At 32.0% G+C, this 23,991-nt stretch overlaps 3 protein-coding genes across 4 annotated transcripts; all 3 read left to right on the plus strand.

Annotated features, from left to right (window-relative positions):
• The first annotated feature begins 1,643 nt into the window (after window positions 1–1,643).
• Window positions 1,644–7,401, plus strand: LOC104737124 (uncharacterized). 2 transcript variants are annotated; one of them, XR_015577891.1, is made up of 10 exons: window positions 1,770–2,012; window positions 2,249–4,682; window positions 4,769–4,822; window positions 4,909–5,012; window positions 5,109–5,166; window positions 5,293–6,096; window positions 6,214–6,416; window positions 6,496–6,619; window positions 6,730–6,936; window positions 7,040–7,401. XR_015577891.1 is itself a non-coding variant. In XM_010457230.3 (9 exons), exons 1-9 carry the CDS (start codon window positions 1,854–1,856, stop codon window positions 7,181–7,183), a joined length of 4,377 nt encoding a protein of 1,458 aa, XP_010455532.2. In that variant the 5' UTR covers window positions 1,644–1,853; the 3' UTR covers window positions 7,184–7,401. The 2 variants fall into 2 exon arrangements, 1 of the variants encoding a protein (XP_010455532.2); XM_010457230.3 differs by having other exon boundaries at window positions 1,644–2,012; window positions 2,249–4,822.
• Window positions 7,402–9,459: 2,058 nt separating this feature from the next.
• On the plus strand, window positions 9,460–11,864 carry LOC104737126 (1-aminocyclopropane-1-carboxylate synthase 6-like). Its single transcript, XM_010457232.2, has 4 exons — window positions 9,460–10,086; window positions 10,187–10,318; window positions 10,403–10,563; window positions 10,655–11,864. Exons 1-4 carry the CDS (start codon window positions 9,907–9,909, stop codon window positions 11,667–11,669), a joined length of 1,488 nt encoding a protein of 495 aa, XP_010455534.1. The 5' UTR covers window positions 9,460–9,906; the 3' UTR covers window positions 11,670–11,864.
• Window positions 11,865–16,944: 5,080 nt separating this feature from the next.
• On the plus strand, window positions 16,945–18,723 carry LOC104737127 (peroxidase 39-like). The gene is made up of 4 exons (XM_010457233.3): window positions 16,945–17,286; window positions 17,483–17,677; window positions 17,763–17,925; window positions 18,092–18,723. The coding sequence occupies exons 1-4, from the start codon at window positions 17,077–17,079 to the stop codon at window positions 18,502–18,504; spliced, it is 981 nt and encodes a 326-aa protein (XP_010455535.1). The 5' UTR covers window positions 16,945–17,076; the 3' UTR covers window positions 18,505–18,723.
• The last annotated feature ends 5,268 nt before the right edge of the window (window positions 18,724–23,991 follow it).

A 23,991-nucleotide genomic window follows, 5' to 3' on the forward strand; every position in this document is an offset into this window, starting at 1 on the left:
TAAATTTTACACAAATCACTTAAAATGTCAAACCCCCTAAATCTAAAATAATAAACCAAATCCATTATAAACTATTAAAAATCATTTTTAGTGTTTGTAAAAACGAAAACAAAAACTAAAAAGATTGTAACTAATTAAAATCAAATTCAAATGACTATATTATAATAATAGTAATAATAATAACAATAATAATAATAATAATAATAATAATAATAATAATAATAATAATAATAATAATAATAATAATAATAATCTGAATAAATGCCACCAAAAGTTAAGTTTTTCGTACATTTTGGATAATTTTTCAAAAAAATATGTAAAAAACTTTAATTGTGTGTTTTACGAAAAGTTGCGATTGTTCATTGTAACGGTTTTTTTTGTAAAGTTGCAATTGTTCATTGTAGAGTTGTGTTTATTCGAATATTCATATCTTTTGAAATCTATATATATTTGTGTGTTTGAACTGTTTTCATTTTTTTGTCATTACACAAAATAATATAATATTCTCTAGCATTCATTCTTTTAAAAGTAAAAAAAAATTCCTCCAATTCTTATAACTTTTAGTTAATTAGAAAAATTAAATGAAAATACCCAAAGGTTTTTTCCATAAGCTAAAATGTAACTGTTAGATGGATTATATAGTGAGTTTTTAGATTTGATTTTTGAATACGGTAATAAAGATGCCTTCTATTTAAAAGCAATTTATGAAGTTTTATCCTTATTTATTATTTTCTTCTTTGAGATAATTTTTAATTTTATTATTAAGAATATATTTTAAAACAATTTTATAATATATAATTCTAAGTTTGATATTTAATCTAACTTGTTTTGAAATACTTATAATAATAATAATTCAGATTTAAGTATAGCTAGGTAGACTAATTACTGTATTTTACTATTTTTCACAATGTAAAAACTCATCTATTTGCCGTGATCACTAATACGACGTTGTCTGTCTCTTTGTTCTTCGTTCTTCATTCTTCGTTCTTCTCTACCTTGTTCTCTCACCCTGACTCGATTGAAGCTTTGTATCGCTTGATTCGAGGCGATGAAGTGCCGATCCGTGGCTTGTCTATGTCCTCGAGCATCTCCATCTCATCGAGTCACCACCACAACCGCTTTTGGAAAATTTGATATTTATAGTTGTGTCTATGATACTAAAATATAATTAAATAATTTTTTGTTATCATTTAAATAAATTAAAGTTATTTGTCAAACAAGTGCACTTTTGGTTTTTTATCGTAAATTTTTGTTATGATTGTTTATATTTATAACCGTCTAACATTTTCTTTTATAAAATGTCATATTTTCATTACAACTCTTCTTTTTTATTTAGATATGTGGATTTGAGTACATCAAATTTTATTTTAAAAATGCAATTACCTATCATATGTTTATAGTATTAATCATTATTTATTTAATCTTAAAGATTTTTTTAATCATATGTCTTTAGTATTAATTATTTATTTAATTACATGTGAAGGTAAAAGTTATTTTTTAAAATATTTATCAATAAATATTTGAAAAAAGTTTCAAAATTTTTGATTTTTTGAGTTTATTATTAAATAACTTAATAAAGATAAATAATTAAAGATATTTTGTAATAACTATTTTATTAAAATGAGTTCTTCCACTATATTGGGGGGGGCTTGATACCTACTACTTTAATAGTAACAATAACAATAATAATAGGGATTTAACTATTTAAGTATAGAGAACGACTAATAATTACTTTATTTTACTATTAATCCAAGCCATCTATTTGCCGTGATCACTAATACGACGACGTCGTATGTCTCTTCCTTCTTTGTTCTTCTGACTCGGCGAAGCTTTGTATAGCTTGATTCCAAACGATGAAGTGCCGATCCGTGGCGTGCCTATGGTCTCAAGCGCCTCCATCTCATCGAGTCACCGCCACAGCCGCTCTGACCAATCTAGCAACTCTTTATACCGGTGGATCTGATGGGTCAATCATTTGGTGGAGCATCTCGTCGTCCTCCGAGTCCAATTCGGTAACTCGTCTCTCTCATCCGTTGCTCAATCGTATAGCTTCCTCCAACTGATTCTCTTATTTTTCGTAATACCTATGCTTTTAGTTAAAATTTGATTTACAATGAAAGATATATATATATAGACTCTTCGGTTAAGTCTCTCTCTGATGCAGATCTCTTAGCACATTGTTATACATTGACCATTGAGGATAATTTCAGATTTATCAATCTTTTGTTTGCTCATTTTGATCCATCAGGAGGTTAAACCGATTGCTATGTTGTGTGGCCATACTGCAACAATAGTGGATCTTGCTGTTTGTGATCCTACTACTACGGTTTCAGGGAATGGGGTTACATCAGATTGTACAGATAGTAGTAATGTGGATCCCTTTGTTAACTGTTCTGCACTGATTAGTGCTTGTACTGATGGTGTGCTGTGCGTTTGGAGTAGAAGTAGCGGGCACTGTAGGAGACGAAGAAAGTTACCTCCTTGGGTGGGAAGTCCATCGATTTTGTGCACTTTGCCATCAGAGCCTAGATATGTATGTGTTGGATGTTCTTATATCGATACTCATTCTGCTGATACTGTTGATGGGCCTGAGTCTTTAGCAGATAGTGATTTTCAGAACAGAAAACCGTCGAGATGCACTGTGGTGGTGGTTGATACTTATACTCTTACGATCGTTCATACAGTTTTCCATGGGAATTTATCTATTGGTTATTTGAATTTCATGGGTGTGGTTCAGTTGGAGGAGCAGGAGTTGTTGCTCATGGCAGATTCATATGGTAGGATGCAGTTGGTTCCAGTGTCAGAGAACTCTGAGAAGGGTGAAGATGTATCTGAACCAAGCAAAGGCTCAACCCTGTCCAGAAACTGGTTGAATGAAGGGGAGATAGCTATATCAGTAATAACTCGAGGGAATCTTGTTGCTTTTTTCTCAAAGAATAGGGGTGTCTTTTGGTTGTTGAATAGCGAGGAGGCAATAGGAGAGATATCTTTCGTTGACAGTTCTCTGTGTTCTGAAAATTGTTCTTCAAATTTTCAGTTCAAAGAAGCAATGATACTTTACTCTAGTACGTCAACTATCGAAGGTGATGGAGATGATAGAATTTCTGAAAATTTTGTGCTGTGGGATGAAAGTGGTTCTGCTGTGCTGTTTGTTATGTCATATATAGATGGAGCTTTTACATATAAAAACCTGGGTGAGATTGTTACTGCCCCTGATAGGCATTCAGTGAAATCAACATTTTGTTTTGTACAGTTGAGGCAGTGTCTTCTTCGCGTTGAGTCTACCTGTTGTGATATTAAACAACCTTCTCAGTGGAGGCCTCATATAACCGTCTGGTCACTATGCCTAGGAAAAGGTAGTGAAAAAGAATTTCAACGCAAATTGCTTGGAGAAGGCTCCTATTTTGCTGATTGGATTTCAAACTCTTGTTTAGATACTGAAGGCTCGGTTAGTGCAGAAAATGGTGTTTCTCATTCAGGAACTCAATGCAGTACCGAAAGTGATGTACAAACCTCTGTTAGTGACAATGGGCAGTGCGTGTCATCGTCCATGGTTATTTCTGAGAACATGTATGTCCCATATGTTGTTGTCTATGGTTTCTTTAGTGGTGAGATAGAAATTGCAAAGTTTGATTTTCTTCATGGACTTGATTCACCTGCTTCAAGCCCGAGATCAGACACTGATCCTTTCGTCTATAGACAGCGTCTATTGGGGCATACAGGATCTGTTCTATGCTTAGCAGCGCATCGAATGTTTAGGGATACAAATGGATGTAATTCTTCTCATGTTTTGATCTCCGGAAGTATGGACTGTACCATCCGCATTTGGGATCTCGAAAGCGGAAATGTAGTCATGATCATGCACCATCATGTTGATCCGGTGCGCCAGATCATTTTAGCACCAGCTCGAACAGAACGACCGTGGAGCAATTGCTTTCTATCTGTTGGGGATGATTCATGTGTTGCTCTTTCTTCTCTTGAGACTTTGCGGGTCGAAAGGATGTTTCCTGGGCACCCAAACTATCCTACAAAAGTCGTTTGGGATGGTACAAGAGGCTACATTGCATGTCTTTTCCGCTCCCTTTCGAGAAAATCAGACCCAGTTGATGTCTTGTACATTTGGGATGTGAAGACAGGTGCTAGAGAACGTGTCCTCCATGGGGCAGCTTCACATTCCATGTTTGATTATTTCTGCGCAGGCATCAGTGAGAAATCTCATTCTGGCGCTGTGTTAAATGGAAATACATCAGTTTCTTCTTTGCTTTTTCCAGTAGACGAAGAGAGGAAACCGTTTTATTTGAAGAACTACGAGCGAGCAGCCTCTTTATCAACATCAAAACCAAGTGCTTCCCAGGAAAAGACTAGAGAAGAGAGTTCTGGCGCTTCGTCTCTTCTCCAAAGCATTAGATACGCTCCCATCAATTGCACTTGCCCATTCCCTGGAATATCTACTTTGACTTTCGATCTTTCGTCTTTAGCAGTTTCTTGTCAAACACATGAAAACTCTGATATGCATAAGATGCTAGAAGAGAAGAATGATAAGACAACTATCCAGCAGATGACTTCAAATGACAAGTCTCCTGTCCAGAAGACTTTAGATAACCCTGCAGAAGTTGTTCACATGGACAAGACAATTGGGGAATATCTAATTCGATTTAGTTTATCCTTTCTGCATTTGTGGGGTATAGATTCTGAACTTGATCAAATGCTAGTAGCACATCTAAAGCTAAAAAGACCAGAGAGTTTTACTGTAACCTCCGGTTTGCAGGGGGACAAAGGGTCATTGACATTAGCATTTCCGGGTTTGAGTGCAACACTTGAGGTATTCTTGATGTCCTCTATTAATGTCACAACTGCACATATTTCAACAATATCGTTCTTTCTCTGAGGTTTCATAAAACATTCCAGCTCTGGAAATCATCTTCGGAGTTTTCTGCTTTGAGGTCAGTGATGATGGTGTCGCTTGCTCAGTGCATGATAAGTCTGTCACATTCCACTGCCACATATAGCAGGTACATCATGTGATCCTTTAAACATCTCTTTCTTGCAAAGGTATCTTCATGTTTTATTCCCTCATGTGAAAACTATTTTCGTTTTTTTTCTTACAGTAACTTAGCAGCATTCTACACACGAAATCTGGCAGAGAAATATCCACCATTACTCCAGGTGAGTTCTTTGGCTATCTGCACCAGATATTATGTGGCTTGAGATGATATTGTATAATATCTAAATAGTTGCAAAATTGCTAAAGTTGTCCTCAATATATATATTTTTTTGTTTTGTTTATTGTAGCTTTTGGTAACTTTCTGGCAAGATAACAGCGAACAAGTCCGTATGGCTGCTCGGTCTTTATTCCACCACACGGCTTCTTTAGCAATACCTCTTCCATTATGCAGTGATCACGCATCTGAACACGCCAAATTGGTGAGATCCCTGTCTGGAATCAGTCTGAACGAACCTAAAATTCTTAGCACAGGGGAAGAACACCCCGCAAACAGTCTCGACTCTGAGCATATCAATCAAGCTCAACGACTTTCTCAGGCTGAGGAGGCAGAACTACTCTCCTGGCTTGAATCTTTTGAAATGCAAGATTGGATTTCTTGCGTTGGGGGAACAAGTCAGGACGCAATGGCAGCTCACATCATTGTTGCAGCTGCCTTATCAATCTGGTACCCAAGCCTAGTAAAACCTGGTCTAGCCATGCTAGTCGTCCACAAATTGTTGAACCTGGTTATGGCCATGAGTGAGAAATACAGTTCGACTGCGGCGGAGCTTCTCTCAGAAGGAATGGAGACTACATGGAAACCATGGATCGGACCTGACATTCCTCGGATAGTTTCAGACATATTTTTCCAGATAGAGTGTGTCAGTTCCTCAGCCGGAGCACATCAAGCGGTACCATCGTCTATAGAGGAGACTCTGGTCGAAGTTCTTCTTCCAAGTTTAGCCATGGCAGATGTTCTTGGCTTTCTTAGCATAATAGAGAGCCAAATATGGTCAACCGCTTCTGATTCTCCTGTTCATGTAGTATCTCTCAGAACTCTCATCAGAGTAGTCCGTGCTGCTCCGAGAAATCTGGTGCTGCATCTTGAGAAGGTTTGTCGCATCTACTTTTACATTTCAGTGAGGAGAGTTTAGATTTGAATAAACAAGACGTTTTGTCTGATATATGTCCGTAATGAGATTTGTAACACAGTTCGGAAAATCTTGCAGGTAGTTAATTTTGTTCTTCAAACAATGGACCCAAGCAACACTGTCATGCGTAAAACTTGCTTGCAAACCTCAATGGCTACGCTGAGAGAAATTGTACGTGTATTTCCAATGGTAATCTTAAACGATTCATCAACAAGGTTAGCAATTGGGGATGCTATCACAGAGATCAACAATACCCGTATCCGCATATATGACATGCAAAGGTACAAAACCTTCCATGCTTTGTATTTTAGTCCCACTTTTATATCAGTTTCTTAGTGGTTTCTGTAATTTGCATTGCAGTATGACAAAAATAAGGGTTTTGGATGCAAGTGGACCTCCGGGTCTTCCAAATTTTCTGAGAGGAGCTTCAGAATCTGCCGTAACAACAGCTATATCAGCTCTCAGCTTTTCACGAGATGGAGAGGTACAATTTATAAAAAGAAATTTTACCATCTGCACTAAACTTTCAAGTTCACAAGTTTCCTGTAAAACAAGTCTTGAGATCCTTAAGAATGAAATCTCTTTGCATTGTAGGGTTTGGTTGCGTTTTCAGAAAACGGTTTGATGATCAGATGGTGGTCACTAGGATCAGTTTGGTGGGAAAAACTAAGCCGAAGCCTCACACCAGTTCAATGCACAAAACTGATATTTATTCATCCATGGGAGGGATTTTCATCGAACTCTTCTCGGACAAGTGTGATCTCAAGCATCACAAGCGACGAACAAGAACTTGCTCTTCAGGTACTTATACTGTTTATCATTGTCTCATTTTTAAAACTCAACAAAGCCCTTTTATATGTGGCGTTAAACCAATACTTAATATTCTCGGTGTGACCCCAAACAGGAAAACTCAAAGAACATAAGCCACGCAGAGCGGCTAAAGCAGCTTGTTCACCATCTTGACCTCTCTTATCGCCTAGAATGGGCCAGTGAACGCAAAGTAGTTCTAACAAGACACGGTGTTGAGTTGGGCACTTGCTTATTGTAACAGCCAATGCCAGGACAGTCTATAATACATGTTCCTCGTTTTGCTCGGGTTTTTGTTTTAGAGGGCTCATGTTGAGTCCATATCTATGTTCTCAGGAGGCTATCCTAAGAAGTAAGAACGAGAACGTTCCTCTGTGTGTCTGAAAACAAGAATGACATTTTCCTATTTGTATATGAAAAAAAATTTACTTAAATATACACGAGATCGTAATTGAATCAGATATACATATTTCTTTTTACAAAAGTGTTGACAAAAAAAAAAAAAAATCAATTGTGTTGTAAAATGGTTTTTTTTGAAATGAATTTTCTGTATTGACATTTTGACAAAGTTAATTTTTTTTTTTGAAGTCTACATTGTTATCGAATGTGTTTTACACGTAGTTAGTCTGAAAATCTCAAATTACTCTTGCATTCCTTTTCTATACGAACACTAATAAATTTTGACTTTGCAATAAAAATTTATATTTAAACACTTAGTTAGTTTGTATTTTAATAATTGCTCTTAACCATTAATATTTGCACGAGTATTAACGTGGCATTTTTAGATTTGTTATAAGATAATAAGCTGAGTGATGTGAATTATGAACGACTTTGAAGATATATAAACGCTTGAAAACACTTGAAGTTTCCCAATTTGACGGCATTTAATTAAATATGTGTGTTTACTTAAGTTTTATGATTTTAATTTATCATCAAAACATATGATTAAAATGGCGAATGGCATATAAGCCATATAGATACGGTAAACCACAAAGTCGATAGTCCACATAAAATGGCGAAAAACTGTCTAATAACGAATTGTCGGTCGCAAAACGACAAATTGCCACAATAAAATATAAAGATTTTGACGGGTTTTTAAAAACCTAACTCGCACTAATGACGAATCATCAGCTCCGTGCAAAGTGTACGGTTAACTTTGCTGTTAAATTAAGCAATTAAGTGGAAACTAGACTTAACTATTTTCATTTAGGATTAGTTTATTGACCAAACAAAATTGGTCTGCTTATAGTAAAATTAAATTTAAAAAAAATCGGTGTGATTAAAGTGAAATTAAAGAAACATTTCCTTGAATTCAATTTATCTGAAAAAAATTAAGAAACAAAAAAGTCTTTAAAATTTAAATAAACGCCTGAATAAAGATATGAACCAAAAAAATAAAAGAAAAAGTCGTTGAGATTTTGGTGGTCAAAGTGAAGGCTTCAAAAAAATCTTTGTGGAATGTTACTGGTCTTTAAGGCTGCCATTTATTTCGTTCACGACAATTATGTGGTCCAATGTCTGCCACTATCATTATAATCACTGATTCTAGCTTTTATGCAATACTAATAACGATTTGAGCCATATAATATTCGCACTACTTATAAAGGCATTCTAAAAATGTAGAAACAAATCGAATTTTGTGATTTTCTATATGTTTAATACAAAAGCTTACACTTTTTCATATTAGCTTTTTCTAAGCTGTCAAGTGAAACATCATTAGTTAATGAAAACAACATTAAAGAATGATGTAAAGAGGAGAAAAAACAAGTAAATGGAGTTGATGAGTGTATTATTAATGAGAAGGTGGAGATCCCAACCTTCTCCAATGACTAATAATTTACATAAAAGACTCTTATACACACAAAAAAAAGACTCTAATACTAATAAAAAGCGTTTGATAAAAAAAAATACTAATAAAAAGCAAGAACAGTCCTAATATTATAATGTATATTAAAAGGGGCACAGTTCAACTGTTCCAACCTTTAATTCTTGTTTATGCCGACGTGATGTTTAAGTGTAATTCTCTAATATTGTTATTGCTAGTTACGCAAATCGGTAACATAGGGCAATATGCCAATTCTTACTAGAGATTTGTTGTCACCATGACGATATAAACATGACCTAATTGCCTTGCCAAAACCTACATACAGAATGATATAATAATAACTGCTTTTTTTACATATATCTAAAAGTATTGACTAAAAATCAGTATTTTCATAATTTTTATTTTAATTTCTTTCATATGGAAATATTAAGGGATTCTCTTTTTCGACGAAATTATATATGAAAATTTATACATTTGGTCCCCCTTGAAATAAAACACTTTCGTTTACAAAATAAAAGTATTAAAGAGTCAGTCTATTCGAATGTTGTGTTTGTTGCACCTGGATTTTATTTTTATTATTTTATGGAAGTAGAAATTTGTGGTTCCATTAGTCAACAAAATATACTTGTTTTCCCCGGTCCATTTTTCCCCCCATCAAAATATAAAATTTATGATCTTCTAAAATTCAAGTTGATGACTCATTTCCAAATATAGAATTGGACTTGAATGTTCATGTCCACAGGTCCCCCCACCACTTAATTTCGTTCCAATATCCCCCCCCCCCCCCCCCCCCCCCCCCCCCCACAATGACCACTCTTTTTCACAAAATTTGGTTCAAATCCACCCTCCAAAACACACAAAAAACAAAACAAATCAAAATTTAGGGAAGTCAAACAAAACTATAACAAACAATTAAGGACCAATTTTGTAATTTATACGTTCTTTCATGGAACTTTCGTTGTAATCTACTACAACGCTACACTTACTCGGTGTGTACACCTGAAAACTAAACCCTCTATATATATACAACACAATCTCACTTCCCCAATACATCAGATCAAACCCATATCTTCTAAATCTCAACACCACCCAAAAGAAACAACAAAGAAGAAACCTTTTTTAAAGAAGCAAAAAAAAAAATGGTATCTTTAGCAACAGAGAAGAAGCAAGATCTTAACCTATTGTCTAGAATCGCATCCGGTGACGGCCACGGCGAGAACTCTTCTTATTTCGATGGTTGGAAAGCTTATGAAGCGAACCCATTTCACCCAATTGATAGACCTGATGGTGTTATCCAAATGGGTCTCGCTGAAAATCAGGTAATTTTTACAAATAAAAATCCAAACTTTATTTTTCTTCTTCCTCTGTCTCTGTTTCTGTAACCTAACTTTGGTGGATTTGTTTTCTTAAATTTTATAGCTTTGTGGTGATTTGATGCGTCAATGGGTTATAGAACATCCAGAAGCTTCGATTTGTACAGAACAAGGTGTGAATCAGTTCAGTGACATTGCAATCTACCAGGATTATCATGGCTTACCTGAATTCAGACAAGTAAGTATATCTCAAAGCCAGTTTCATCTCTTTTGGGTTGTTATTTGGTTTCAAAAGATTCTAACTTTATTGTTCCTATTTCAGGCTGTAGCGAAATTTATGGAGAAGACAAGAAACAACAGAGTTAAGTTTGATCCTGACCGGATCGTTATGAGCGGTGGCGCAACCGGAGCACACGAGACGGTTGCTTTCTGTTTAGCTAATCCTGGTGATGGTTTCTTAGTACCAACTCCTTATTATCCAGGGTATGTTATGTTCAACACATATTGTTCATTGAGTCACATTAGAGTTTGGTTTGATCTGGTTAACTAAATTTTGGTTTGGTTTGGTTTTCAGGTTTGATAGAGATTTGAGATGGAGAACCGGAGTGAATCTTGTACCTGTTACTTGTCATAGCTCTGATGGGTTTAAGATCACGGTGAAAGCTTTGGAAGATGCGTATGAAAAGGCGCGGTTATCGAATATTCCGGTTAAGGGTTTGCTCATGACGAATCCTTCGAATCCGCTTGGTACGACGTTAGACTGGGAATGTTTGAAGTCTCTTGTTAACTTCACTAATGAGAAAAGGATTCATCTTATCGCGGATGAGATCTACGCTGCAACTACTTTTGGTCAATCTGAGTTTATAAGTGTTGCTGAAGTGATCGAGGAGATTGAAGATTGTAACCGTGATTTGATTCATATTGTGTACAGTTTATCCAAAGACATGGGGCTGCCCGGTTTTAGAGTTGGTATAGTATACTCTTACAATGACCGGGTGGTTCAGATCGCGAGGAAAATGTCGAGTTTCGGTTTGGTTTCGTCGCAAACGCAGCGTTTGATCGGTAAAATGTTGTCTGATGAAGACTTTGTCGAGGAGTTCATCCGCGAGAGCAAATTGCGTTTAGCTGCAAGACACAAAGAGTTAACCACCGGTTTAGATGGTTTAGGAATTGGTTGGTTAAAAGCCGAAGCCGGTTTGTTCTTATGGATGGATTTAAGAAATCTCTTGAAGACAGCTACATTTGATTCGGAAACCGAACTATGGCGCGTGATCGTGCACCAGGTGAAGCTGAACGTGTCTCCTGGAGGTTCGTTCCATTGCCACGAACCGGGATGGTTCAGAGTGTGTTTTGCGAACATGGACCACAAGACTATGGAGACAGCTCTAGAGAGGATTAGAGTGTTCACTAGTCAACTCGAGGAGGAGACTAAACCGATGGCTGCAGCAACTATGATGGCTAAGAAGAAGAAGAAGTGTTGGCAGAGTAACCTCAGGTTAAGCTTTAGTGATAAAAGGCGGTTCGATGATGGCTTCTTCTCGCCTCATTCACCTGTGACGCCTTCTCCGCTAGTCCGTGCACAGACTTAAAAAGACCGTTTCATATTTTGACTAGAGACTAGTCGTAAATTTGAAAGATCAATTTCTTTTAACATTGATTGTGACATTTGTCTAATTTAATGTATAGCTACGACTATCAAAGTTGAATTATTTTATTATGTTATCTCTCTATGTAATGTAATGTTAACCAATTGAATAATATAAATGAGAAATCATAATTTGCAATTGTTATCAAACCGGTTTATAACGATTACTCAGATCTCAATGAATTAGTTCCAAGTAGGTGTTCTGATGCCTAAAAAGTTTGTAATCATACTCAAACCAAACGTTGGTTCAACCAGCATAACCGGGAATGGTAAACCGGTAAATTGACCGGTCCATTGTGGAATCTCCGTTTTAAAAACAGCTTAACGACCGGTAAATTGGAAAATACATGTGCAGGAAGTTGAAGAATTTGGCATATTGTCCAAGAAGATAAACAATTGTTTGAAGTATTTGAGCATAAAATCAGCACAAGATATTGGGCTATTGTTGCAAATTGTTTTTGGCCCATAAATTAAGTGGAAACGGTATGCACATCACACATCAGATTTAAAACGTTTAATTACGATTAGTCATTACTAATTAACAATTTTAAATTATATTTTCTATATAAAAAAAAACAACTTATGAAAATAACACAAATATAAGATATTTCTATTTAAGACAATCCATTACTAACCAGTTGGACATTGTAGATGCACTTCATCTCCGCCTAATGCCTAGTAAATAAGTAATTAAGGGCATAAAAAGTCTGAGTTCATCAACCCACTAATAAAAACAATCAATTATTATTAGTCTAACTAAATTATGTTAAATTTGTTCACATATATGAAATAAATTTGTTTATATTTACTTTTAATAGATATATCTCAACCGATAGATCTCTTTACATTATATTATTACTAAGACCAAAATTTCATAAAGGCTGGTTATAAAAATGATAATATTGCCAAAAGAGTATTTTAAAGGAATTGATTACATCATAAAATACTAATGAAAACTGAATCAAAGAGGAAATTACAATTGTAAGTCTTAAAAAAAAGAATATACAACTGAATTACCTATAGAAAAGTTGAATCAATAACTTTCCAGTCATATTCGTATATTCATAGGTATTCTCCTCAAAATTTTGAATTCAACCTTTAGCTTTGACTTTCCCAAATTGTTGGCAAATTCTGTACAAGATGGATCATTTTAAACGGTCATAATGTAAATAATACAAAATAAGTTAATTTAGTGAACATGTTAAAGTTGCAATAAGAATTTACTATGATATGAAAGTGATCTTAATAGTTGTGGTTAAAAGTTAAATAATTTTTTCTTTTTGTTGGGAAAACTGAGCAAAACTTAAGTTTTTGAAGAAAGACCACTATATGCCAATTAATAATATAAACGTTAGTTCAAAAAAAAAAGACCACTATATGTCAACTAAAAATGTACAAACTTTTTTATAAGAAAGAAAAATGAATAATTTGATTTTGTATATTGTGAGATAATGTATTAATAATATAAAGGTTTTATGGCAATTTTAAATATTTTTGACTTGGAGTTTTTAGTTTTAATTTTTGCAAATAAGAATTTCAAGAATTTTATTGTAATTAACGTTTAACATTGCATAAAAATATAAAATACAACAATAAAAATAGTTTACCTTATGTGTTGTGACTTCAAAGATCAAGTAAATATTATAAGATGGTTTAGTCTTAATATTGATTTTGTATTTAAAGTAAAAAAGTTCTTCTCGATAGTTATAATAAATTAAATATTCAAAAGATTAAACAACTACAAAAAAAATTGTATCGTGGATACATATTATTACTAAAACAGATGTATAAATAAATAACATTTTAACAACTATCATTAATCGTATATATAAAAAAAACTCAACCGTAGCCAGGGTCGCCCAGTAAAATTTGTGGCCGAACACAAAACAATTTTTTTTCTTATGGATTTTATAGCTATAAATTTAAAACTGAAACAAAATCTTAAAACTTCAGAAATTGAGGCCTATTTTTGAAAAAAAAATATATTTTGAGGCCTATTTTTGTTACTAAAAGTCTTAAAAAAATTGGAGGCCCAACACCAATGTTTCTTGAAAATGTGTGAAGGGTCGGGCCTGAGCGTAGCATGGATTTGAAACCTAGTGCAAAAGTAAATTTAAGAACTATGTCGTTCAAAACATTTTGTTGTTGTTGGGAAGTTCAAAACATTTTGTTGTTGTTGGGAAATCTAAAAATCGACATACTTAAAACAAAATATCTTACTCATAACTTTTTCTCTCAGGGATGGTTTGGTAAAATGCATTACAAGACATGGTGGAGTACAAACTAAGACATAATACAAACACAAAATCTATACAAGAAAAAAACACATATTTAATCCTCTTTGCACAACAAATCTTTATATAACAAATACACAAAACTCACATACCGTTTTATTTGTTTAGGTTTTGGTTAGGAAAATATTTTGACCTATGTAGATATGCTGTTAGATTTTTTTTTTTTTTTTGGTAAAAGTTATACATTAGAATATAATACAACTTTAATTTTGTCTACATTGGTTATTTTCCATATATAGAATTCTATGCAATATATAAGTATAAATTAGTACATTGAAGTGGATAACTGTGTGCTCAGTTTGTTTGTCTACCTCGTTTAATTTTGAATTTCGTTTGAAGTTGATAATCGTATAAAACTGAAACAGAAATAACTAGAGATAATACTTAGGTTCATTCTTAGGGGTGAACTTCTTTGTTCACCTCTTTATAAAATAAGTAAACAAAATTTGTATACATTATTGTAAAATAAAAAATTCAAACCGCTTTTTTATAAATCAAACTAATATATAATTTTGTTCTTTTTGTTAAATATAAACTCTAATCACCTCGTTTGTAAACCCAGACCGACATATATTTTTGTTCTAATTGTAAAATCTAAAACCTAACCACCTCATTTGTAAACTCAAACTGACATATGATTTTGTTCTAATTGTAAAATCTAAATCTTAACCACCTCATTTGTAAACCCAAACCGACATATAATTTCGTTCTAATTGTAAAACCTAAACCCTAACCACCTCATTTATAAACTCAAACCGACATATCATTTTGTTTTAATTGTAAAATTTAAACTCTAGCCACCTCATTTGTAAATCCAAACGGACATATAATTTCGTTTTAATTGTAAAATCTAAATTCTAATTTTTATTTATAAATTCAAACCGATCTATAACGTCGTTTAATTGTAAAAACTAAATCAAGCCAACATTTAACTTTCCTTAATTAAAAATATACATAATTTGTTTTTTTTTAATTTGTTTTGTTTTTTAATTTAATTTTGATTTATTTTTCAAATAAAATATTAGATAAAATATTCTGATTAGTTGAAAAGGAAGGAGATGAATACAAGCTTAACCTTAAGTATTTTTCATTATAGAAAAAGCAGTGTCTGCGTTACTGATCCACATACAATAATGGATTAACATTTGGATATATATATAAATTGATAACTAATACTAATGTCCTTATGTTCTTGAATTTATTCAGAATATATATATAAATGCTATAGATAAATTATTATTTTTTGTCAAGTAAACTATATGTATCAATAATGTTTGAAATCTGTAAACTATATGTATCAATAATATGTATCCTGGCCAGGCCCATGGCGGCTAACAATGGTGGGAGCAGGTTCCGGGGTAACATACAATAATACCATTCGAAGGTTGTGTTTAAGGATTGTTTATTAAATATTGAAAAGTTTTTCGTAAGCATTATATTTAATTGCATTGTGTATATAAAGTACAAAATCCACACATGACTCTACTACCTAGCTATATGCATATAGTTAAACGAAAAAGTCTATGAATTGATTAATAAATTGTAAGATTTTCATACCCAAAAGAAAAGAAAGAAAAAGTTTTTAAGAATCGAATTAGATTTGTAATTATGACCAGACCAAAACTAAAATAATATCGTAAAAATGAAAATGAAATTCGCCATGCTATTTTTCCCCAAATATCTAGTCTAGTCTAGTCCTTTTATTACAACATACATAAGTGTTTACATTCGCTAACGTAAAACCCATATAGAGTTTTCTGTTTTAGCATGAAATACGTGTTATCATGTTAACATTAATTAATTTTACAGGTTGAATAATTAAATAAAGAAACTGGCAGATTTATTATATTAACCAAAGAAAAATGTAAATTATTATGAATGTTTTTTAAGAAGGTAAATTTAGTTAATAATAAAAAAAGAAGCTGATCAATATTATATGAATTTTTTTTCTCGTAAAGAACATTCGTCAATATATGTTAGTTGTTGTTTGTTAATTGGGTTGTTAATCAACAACCGTTATTTAAAAAAATGGTTTCTGCAAATGCAATGATCTGTCTACGCCAAATACAATTAATGAACTTTACCTACTTTCTCGACAAAATAAAAAGATTTATCGAATGTCTTCTTATCTATGTAAATGTAACCTCTTACCAAAAAAAAAAAAAAATCTACGTAAATGTTAACCTTTATTTCCAAGAGCTATCATACGTATCATCAAGCCACACACACACACACAAAAACTAGCTTGGAGTGTCCTGGCATGGCAAAGAATCTATGTCAAAGTGTTTTGGTCTAATGATTACGGTTTTAATTTAATTGCTTTTACATTAAGTTTGGGGTTCCATCCTTACAAAACACAAATTGTCATTAAAATATCAAAGTGTTGCAGGGAGAGTTGCACGTCATAAATTATTCATGAAGTTGTCAATCGTATGTGTTGCATAGAGGTTGATTTGATAATTGATCATCATTTAATAGAATTATGATGATAATGCAACAAAATGACCAAAGAAAAGAAGAATAAAACCTTGAAAATCTATGAAAATATTTGATGAAGTACTTGTACTATAGTGTCTCTCTCTCCCCATTTTTGTTTCATAATATAGTTTTACATGTGAATATAATAAACTATGTTTCATATAATTAATTGAAGCTTATTAATTTTCTTTAAATAAATATTTTCAAAATAATTTTGTTTTATTTATTAAATTTTATTGATTTCACTTTTATTAACATTTGGGTAAAAATTTGCTCTCTTCATTTTTCTTTTAAAACTATATACACTATTTTTAAAATTATTTATAAACAAATTGAAAAATCATTAATTACGTAATAACAATAAGAAAAGACAAGGCAATATATTATTTTAGTGATGATAATCCAAATCAAACAGGAATAAATAGAACATGCTAGTTTAGCTTCTTTCTTCTTGTTCTCTTCTCCTCGTTGTGTTATCCTCTCACGACCAAAACCATATATAATCCTAACTTGGGAATTCTTATTCTCCATCAAACATATATTGTCAAATCAAATCTTCTAAGTGTCACATAAAATAATATGGCGAGATTCAGGTTAGCTCTTGTAATGATTCTTGTGATTCTAGGATCTGTGAGCTTTTCAGAAGCTCAACTGAAGATGGGATTCTACGGCAAAACTTGCCCTAACGCAGAGAAGATTGTACAAGATGTTGTCAACCAACATATCAACAACGCACCTTCTTTGGCTGCTGGCCTTATTAGGATGCATTTCCACGATTGCTTCGTTCGGGTATTCTTAATTAATTCATAAATTTATCAACTATTAATTTTATCGCAGTACATATATGTATATATATACATATAATTTTGTGTTGGTATCATAAGAATTACTTTGGAAATTTTTTATAAGGCTACCATAGAATATATGCAAAAACGTTATTTTATATACGTATGATATATAAATACGTACGTATTGGTGTTGACAGGGTTGTGATGGTTCCATCTTGATCAACGCGACATCGAGCAACCAACAAGTCGAGAAGCTTGCTCCTCCGAATCTAACTGTTAGAGGTTTCGACTTCATTGATAAAGTAAAGTCTGCTTTAGAATCAAAATGCCCTGGAATCGTCTCGTGCGCCGATATCATCACCCTCGCAACTAGAGACTCTATTGTTGCTATTGTGAGTATATATGCTAATTACTTAATTACCTCGTTTGGTCAACCCGATTAAAAAGCTAACCGGTGTTTCAATAATTTTGGCTTAGGGTGGACCAACATGGAATGTTCCAACTGGACGTAGAGACGGACGTATCTCTAACTTTGCCGAGGCTAGAAACAATATTCCTCCTCCTTTCGGAAACTTCACGACTTTGATAACCCTCTTTGCAAACCAAGGCCTTGATGTTAAAGACCTCGTCTTGTTATCCGGTAAACTTCAACTCCAAATTGTATATTTTCTTGGGTTTGGTTGAGACTTGAGAGCTAACGTCATAAAATAAAAATAAACGTTACGTGTGTTGACTTAAATGGTTTATTTAAAATGTCGTCGTTTAGTGTATCGTATTTATAAACAGTGTCAATTTAAACGTTTTAGGTGCGCACACGATTGGAGTGTCTCATTGCTCATCCTTCTCAAACCGTCTCTTCAATTTCACCGGTGTTGGAGACGAAGACCCATCGCTAGACAGCGAATATGCCGCCAATCTCAAGTCACGGAGATGTTTATCTCTCGCTGACAATACAACAAAGGTCGAAATGGATCCCGGTAGTAGAAACACCTTCGATCTTAGCTACTTCAAGCTTGTCCTGAAACGTCGTGGGCTTTTCGAGTCTGACGCTGCATTAACTATGAATCCTGCAGCGTTGGCTCAGGTCAGACGTTTCGCGGGAGGATCGGAGCAAGATTTCTTTAGTGAGTTCTCGAAGGCTATGGAGAAAATGGGAAGGATTGGTGTCAAAACCGGGTCAGCTGGGGAGATCCGTAGAACATGTGCATTTGTTAATTGAAAATGTTAATTACTTTTTGTTTTTAGATTTTTTTTTTCTAATATCGTTAATTTTCGTGTTTTTTCTCGACTTTTTGGGTGTTTACAACTTCGTGGCATGTATGTATGTATGGTGGACATGTGATTTCTCGAATAAATTTCACGTTTGTGAAATATATAGTTGTACGAAATCATTCTTCTATCCATTTTTTTTCAATAATAACTTGCTTTGCCTTTCTGATTTTTTTTTTTTTACAGATGCATTAGCATTATTAAAAAAAAAAAAAGATAAACTTTAGAAAATTTTAGTGTATAATATAACAGAAAATGTTTTCTGTTTTGTTCATCTTAATCTTTAGAAAATATAAATTTATTAACCAGTTGTATGAAGTGACTAGATTTGACGAATAAAGCTACCTGTACAAGAAAAGCAAATTTTGATATATGGTGCTAACTGCTAAGTAATCTTGAGATAAAATATTTAATTTAAGATCAACTAGAGGAAGTATTAAATCGAGAATGAAACAAGTTATGACCAATACTTTTTAAACTTTTTTTTTTTATTTATATTGATAACTAGTTTATTTTCAAATATCTTAATATTGATGTCAAACAATAAAAATAAAAAATCTCAGTTTTTTCTTTTTAACTATTGTAAGTAGGCCATGATTTAAAATGGCAACCTCAACGGTGGACTATAAATTAAATTGGGCTTATAAAAAGCTCACTTGTAACCTAATCTAATATACTAAAGGAGAAGTCGAAATGACTCACAACCATTCTCACAAAAATTGACGTCATTTATCCATAATGAAAAATACCATTAAAAAAAATTTGGACAAACTTTTTTTACCTATTTAGATTGCTGAAACGCACCACATTCACGCTCAGACTTAAGATTACTAATTTGCCATTAATGAGATTCAGAATTAGACCTTTATACCCTTTAGAATAATTAAAAAAATTAAAAAGAATAATTTTCTTAATTATCTAATCTATATAATCGTCAAAAACGTGATTTCTATAAGTTATAAAACCCTAAAACCTGAAATAATAATGGGCTTAATAGAAATCCCAACCAAATTATACCGACTTCTTTGAAACCCTAAAAATATAGGTTATTCGTTAATATAAATAGGTACATCCCTAACCATTCTCCATAATTCGAAATCTTTTAAAAAAAAGAAACCCTAAATTACTCTCATATTCTCGAATTTATATTTGTATTATAGTCTTGATAATCTTTTATATGGATCTTTGTATTCGTGTTCGTGTTCTAATTATTCATATACTTTTTCTGTAGTATTTGTTTGGAACGCAAGTTCAAGCATCACCAGAACTTTGTGTATTGTTTCTTTACTAATTGAATAATATTGTATATTTTCTTGAATTATTAAAATATTTGTAAATCAAATTATACTAATCCCTATGTTTCAGGTGAGTTAGTAGATGGTCGTGATCTTAGTTCTATGTACCCACACAAGAAAATTAGATATATATATATATTTTTTTTTGTATACCTAAACTAATTTCCTTTATACCTTGATGCTGCTAAATTAAAAGACTCATGTTTATAGTTACAGGAACACTTTGGAAGATGCTACTATTAATGAAAGATGTTTGGTAATTGTAATAGAAAAATATTCTATCATCTTTATTGACATTTATTCATGTGTTTCTGGCTCTAATAATTAAATATAAATCAATAGGTAGAGCTGGCAAAGTCTATCGAATGTTTTTGTTTAGGTGAATCCACCAATGTTCATATGCTGAAACTCAGGTATTGTTTAAAATTTTATAAGAAAGATTATTAATATTATACTTTTGATTTAAAAATCATACTAATATTTTGTATTTACTTTTTTTTTGTTGTAGAAAGTCTATTATTGGTGCTAATAGTATCCCAAAATCTATGGTATAAACTTAATTTAACTAAATGTTAATGTTCAAAATTACTTAATCTTATTTTCTCGGATATAGCATAATTTAGATTGATTAATTATTCAGCAGGTGAAATATGCATGGTTAGCAATACGACGTCTTACAGCTATTGCTCAGTAATTGTTTATGTTAAAAAAGTAGTAATAATGTTATAATGTTTGTTAAAATTGCTTAATTTGGTATTATCATGGTAACAATTTGTGTCTAAAGGTCACCCTGATATTAAACCTTTTACAAAAACATGATACTAGCGTTTATTCGTAAATCTTTAACTCTAACCCTATTCTTTGATATTATCTGCAAAGAAGGAATTTATCGCAATGAATCTAAGTCGTTTCCTTTTTATTTAAGATACACGGTAATTACCGAAATATATTCTAATTAGATTTTATTATATCTAATCTAACATATTTTTTTATTTAAAAACAGACTGCATATGGAAGGAAAAATAATAGGTGTCGTAGCAAATATTCTGGCATGAAGCGAGTAGCAGAACATATTTTAGAGAATAATATGATGAATGTTCCGAGATCTTATAATTGCTGTTTTCTGGATATTGTTTAATATGGATGAATAATTTATGAAATAATAATATTCCTATAAAGTTTAATTTTAAAATAAAGTGTTTATAATGACGTTCTTAAAGTAAATGAGATGAGACGTGTTAACAATGAAAATGTGCGTACCGAAGTTACATTAGTAGCAATACAAAAAGCTGAAGTTCTTGAATCATTATATAAATTTCAATATATCGTGAGATTGTATATTTAAATACTGAAATTGTATATATGAATGATAGAAGTAAACGAATGAAGTACCCGTATTAAATATATGAAAATAGTTTATATATAACTTTTTCAGTCTGAATTTATGAAAATCTAATAATAATTATTTTTTGATGGAATATTAAAATTTATTAATTTTACGTTATGTCAAGCAGGGTGGATAAACTTAAGAAGTATTCCATATTCAAAACAGAACATAATAAAGTTTAATATCACGATTAATGTAAAAATGGAAAATATATATACGCATTAAAAGTCGTAATGATAAACATTAAGAAATTTACTATTATCTCTAAAATAAATGGAAGTGTAATAAAAATATTTATGTCTGGAGATCTATACAAAATATTTTTTAAAAAATGGTAAACATATATTCTTATATATCACTTATCAAAAAAAAAGTAAATATCTTTTATATATAAAATTACATGTATATATACGTCTATTCGACTCTTTTGACATTCAACCTAAAATAACGAAGAAAACAAAAAACAGAAAACTATGGTTAGGTATAGCCTTTTCGATGATGTTTCGCGTTTGAATTCATCGAAATATGAATGGAAAATACGTGTGAAAGTTTTGTGTTTGTGGGAAGAAAAAGGTCCATGTTTGGAGATGGTCTTATCTGATATTAAGGTATTTACTTTATTATAATAATTAGCTCATTATGTATTCCAAAAATAAAGCGTATATGCAGTTATACCTGAAAGTTTTGATTTGCAAGCGTTGAGCATATTATTTTGACATATAAAATCATATTATGTGACAATATTAATACTATGTGTTATTAGGGTGTAAAGGTCCAATGTTCCTTTCGTGGAGATGTTTATGATCGTTTTGCCTCCAAGTTCAACGTTGGTGATTGGTTCGATTTCGAAGACTTTAAGGTTGTTGAGCAGAATGGTTCATGTTTAGCTACCACACATCGTTACAAAATTGTTATTTTGTATAATACCACAATCAAAGAGAATTCAATTGTTGGAGCGGAAGATTTCTATGATTTCGTCGATTTAAAACTCATTAATGATGGTACACAATGTGAAGATTACTTAGTCGGTGAGTAGTTGTTTTAGATATTAAAAAATTAATTTCAATTATTATTAGTAAATATTTGTATTTGAACTAACTTTATTTTTATACAGACGTCATCGGTGAGGTTGTCAATGTTGGGGTATTCAGCTGTAATTTCAGGAAATTACAAAAAAAAGACGAGATCAATAAGTCTGAAAATCATGAGAAATCTGATGACGCATCACAAAGTGACAATATTCATATGTTGTTTAAGTATTGTACTCGATTTGGTTTTGAAAAAAAAAGAAAAACGCATCTTACCATGATCACTCAGAAACAGATTGTACAGTCTTTGAAGAATCTGATGACGACAATAATGTTGGAGATCAGGACGATTCTGATTATATACAAGAAGGAAGCGACGAAGAAGATGATGTTTCTTATGATGTAATGGATGAAGAATATGATGATATTGATGAAGAAACCGATTATGAGGTCGAATACCATTCAGATGATAGTGATAACGATGATCATAATGAGGATAGATATATCCAAGATTTAGATGAGGATGAAGATAACGTTGAGATGCAAAGTTCTGAAAATCTTGCAATAAATTGCAGAGCAGAAGATAACTCTATTAACCACAAAATATCTTTTGATCTACGTGATTTCAGGTGAATTAAAATACTCTTATTATATATATATATATATATATATATATTATACAAAATTATGATCTTGAATTATATTGAAGCATAAGGTTTTGATTCTTGACATTTTAGTGGAACCCTAATTAGGTGTGAGTTATTCGAAAGATCGGCTGCAAAATTCTACGATACTTATAAATCTTACCGGGGTGATCACTTAATTTGTGTTATTCGATGGGGTGTTATTGAAGTTTTCCAAGGTATACATTTAATTTGATGATATTTATTGCTCAGTATTTTTGAACAAATATTAAAGTATTATTTATGTTCTAATTTTACAGAAAAAGAAGTATATTTTCTACAGTTTGTACGGAAATAATACTCAATCCGCAAATTCCAGATGAGTCGAAAATGATGAAATTGTAAGATTATCATCTCTGTTCATGTTATATATAAAATGAAAACATTGTAAAAATTCGTTTATAATTTTTTTCATGTATACCTATGAACTAAATTATAGGAGACTAAGGAAGAGGACTCGCAAATAGAAGACTAACGACTTCTTATTTTGTTTTTGTTTACTATAGATTTTATGGGGTTTTAATATTTTATATTCAAATGATATATGGATTCTAATTTTTTTAATTTAAATAGATAACAGTTTGAATTTCATTACATATATCGAAGATTAAATTATTCATAATATTATTCTTTTATCAGTATCTTGATAAAAATATCTACATATTAAATACTTAGAAAAAAATGTAAAGACAAAGACTTTGAAGTTTCCAATAAAGTTCAGCAAAAATCGTAACAAATATATGAAAGACTAATGCATGTTGATAAAAAAATTTAGCATGCAAGTTGATAAATGCAAAGATAGACATACAATTTGAAATTTAGAGTTTCAACTGTCCAGTTAATTTTTTAAAAATAAAGTATTTTATTTAAAAAAACAAAACATTGATCATTCTTATCGAACAGAGACACATGCAGCTTTCTCTGTGTAGACCACGGGTTTTTATACAATCCACACAAATCTAGAAATCTGATTCTTATAATCCTTATCTTCTTTAGTTTATGAATATTTGAACTACAGATCAGTTACTGTAATATTTGAACTTC

Source organism: Camelina sativa, chromosome 13 (genome assembly GCF_030686135.1).
Source record: "Camelina sativa cultivar CO46 ecotype springtype chromosome 13, ASM3068613v1".
NCBI classification, from domain to species: Eukaryota; Viridiplantae; Streptophyta; class Magnoliopsida; order Brassicales; family Brassicaceae; genus Camelina; species Camelina sativa.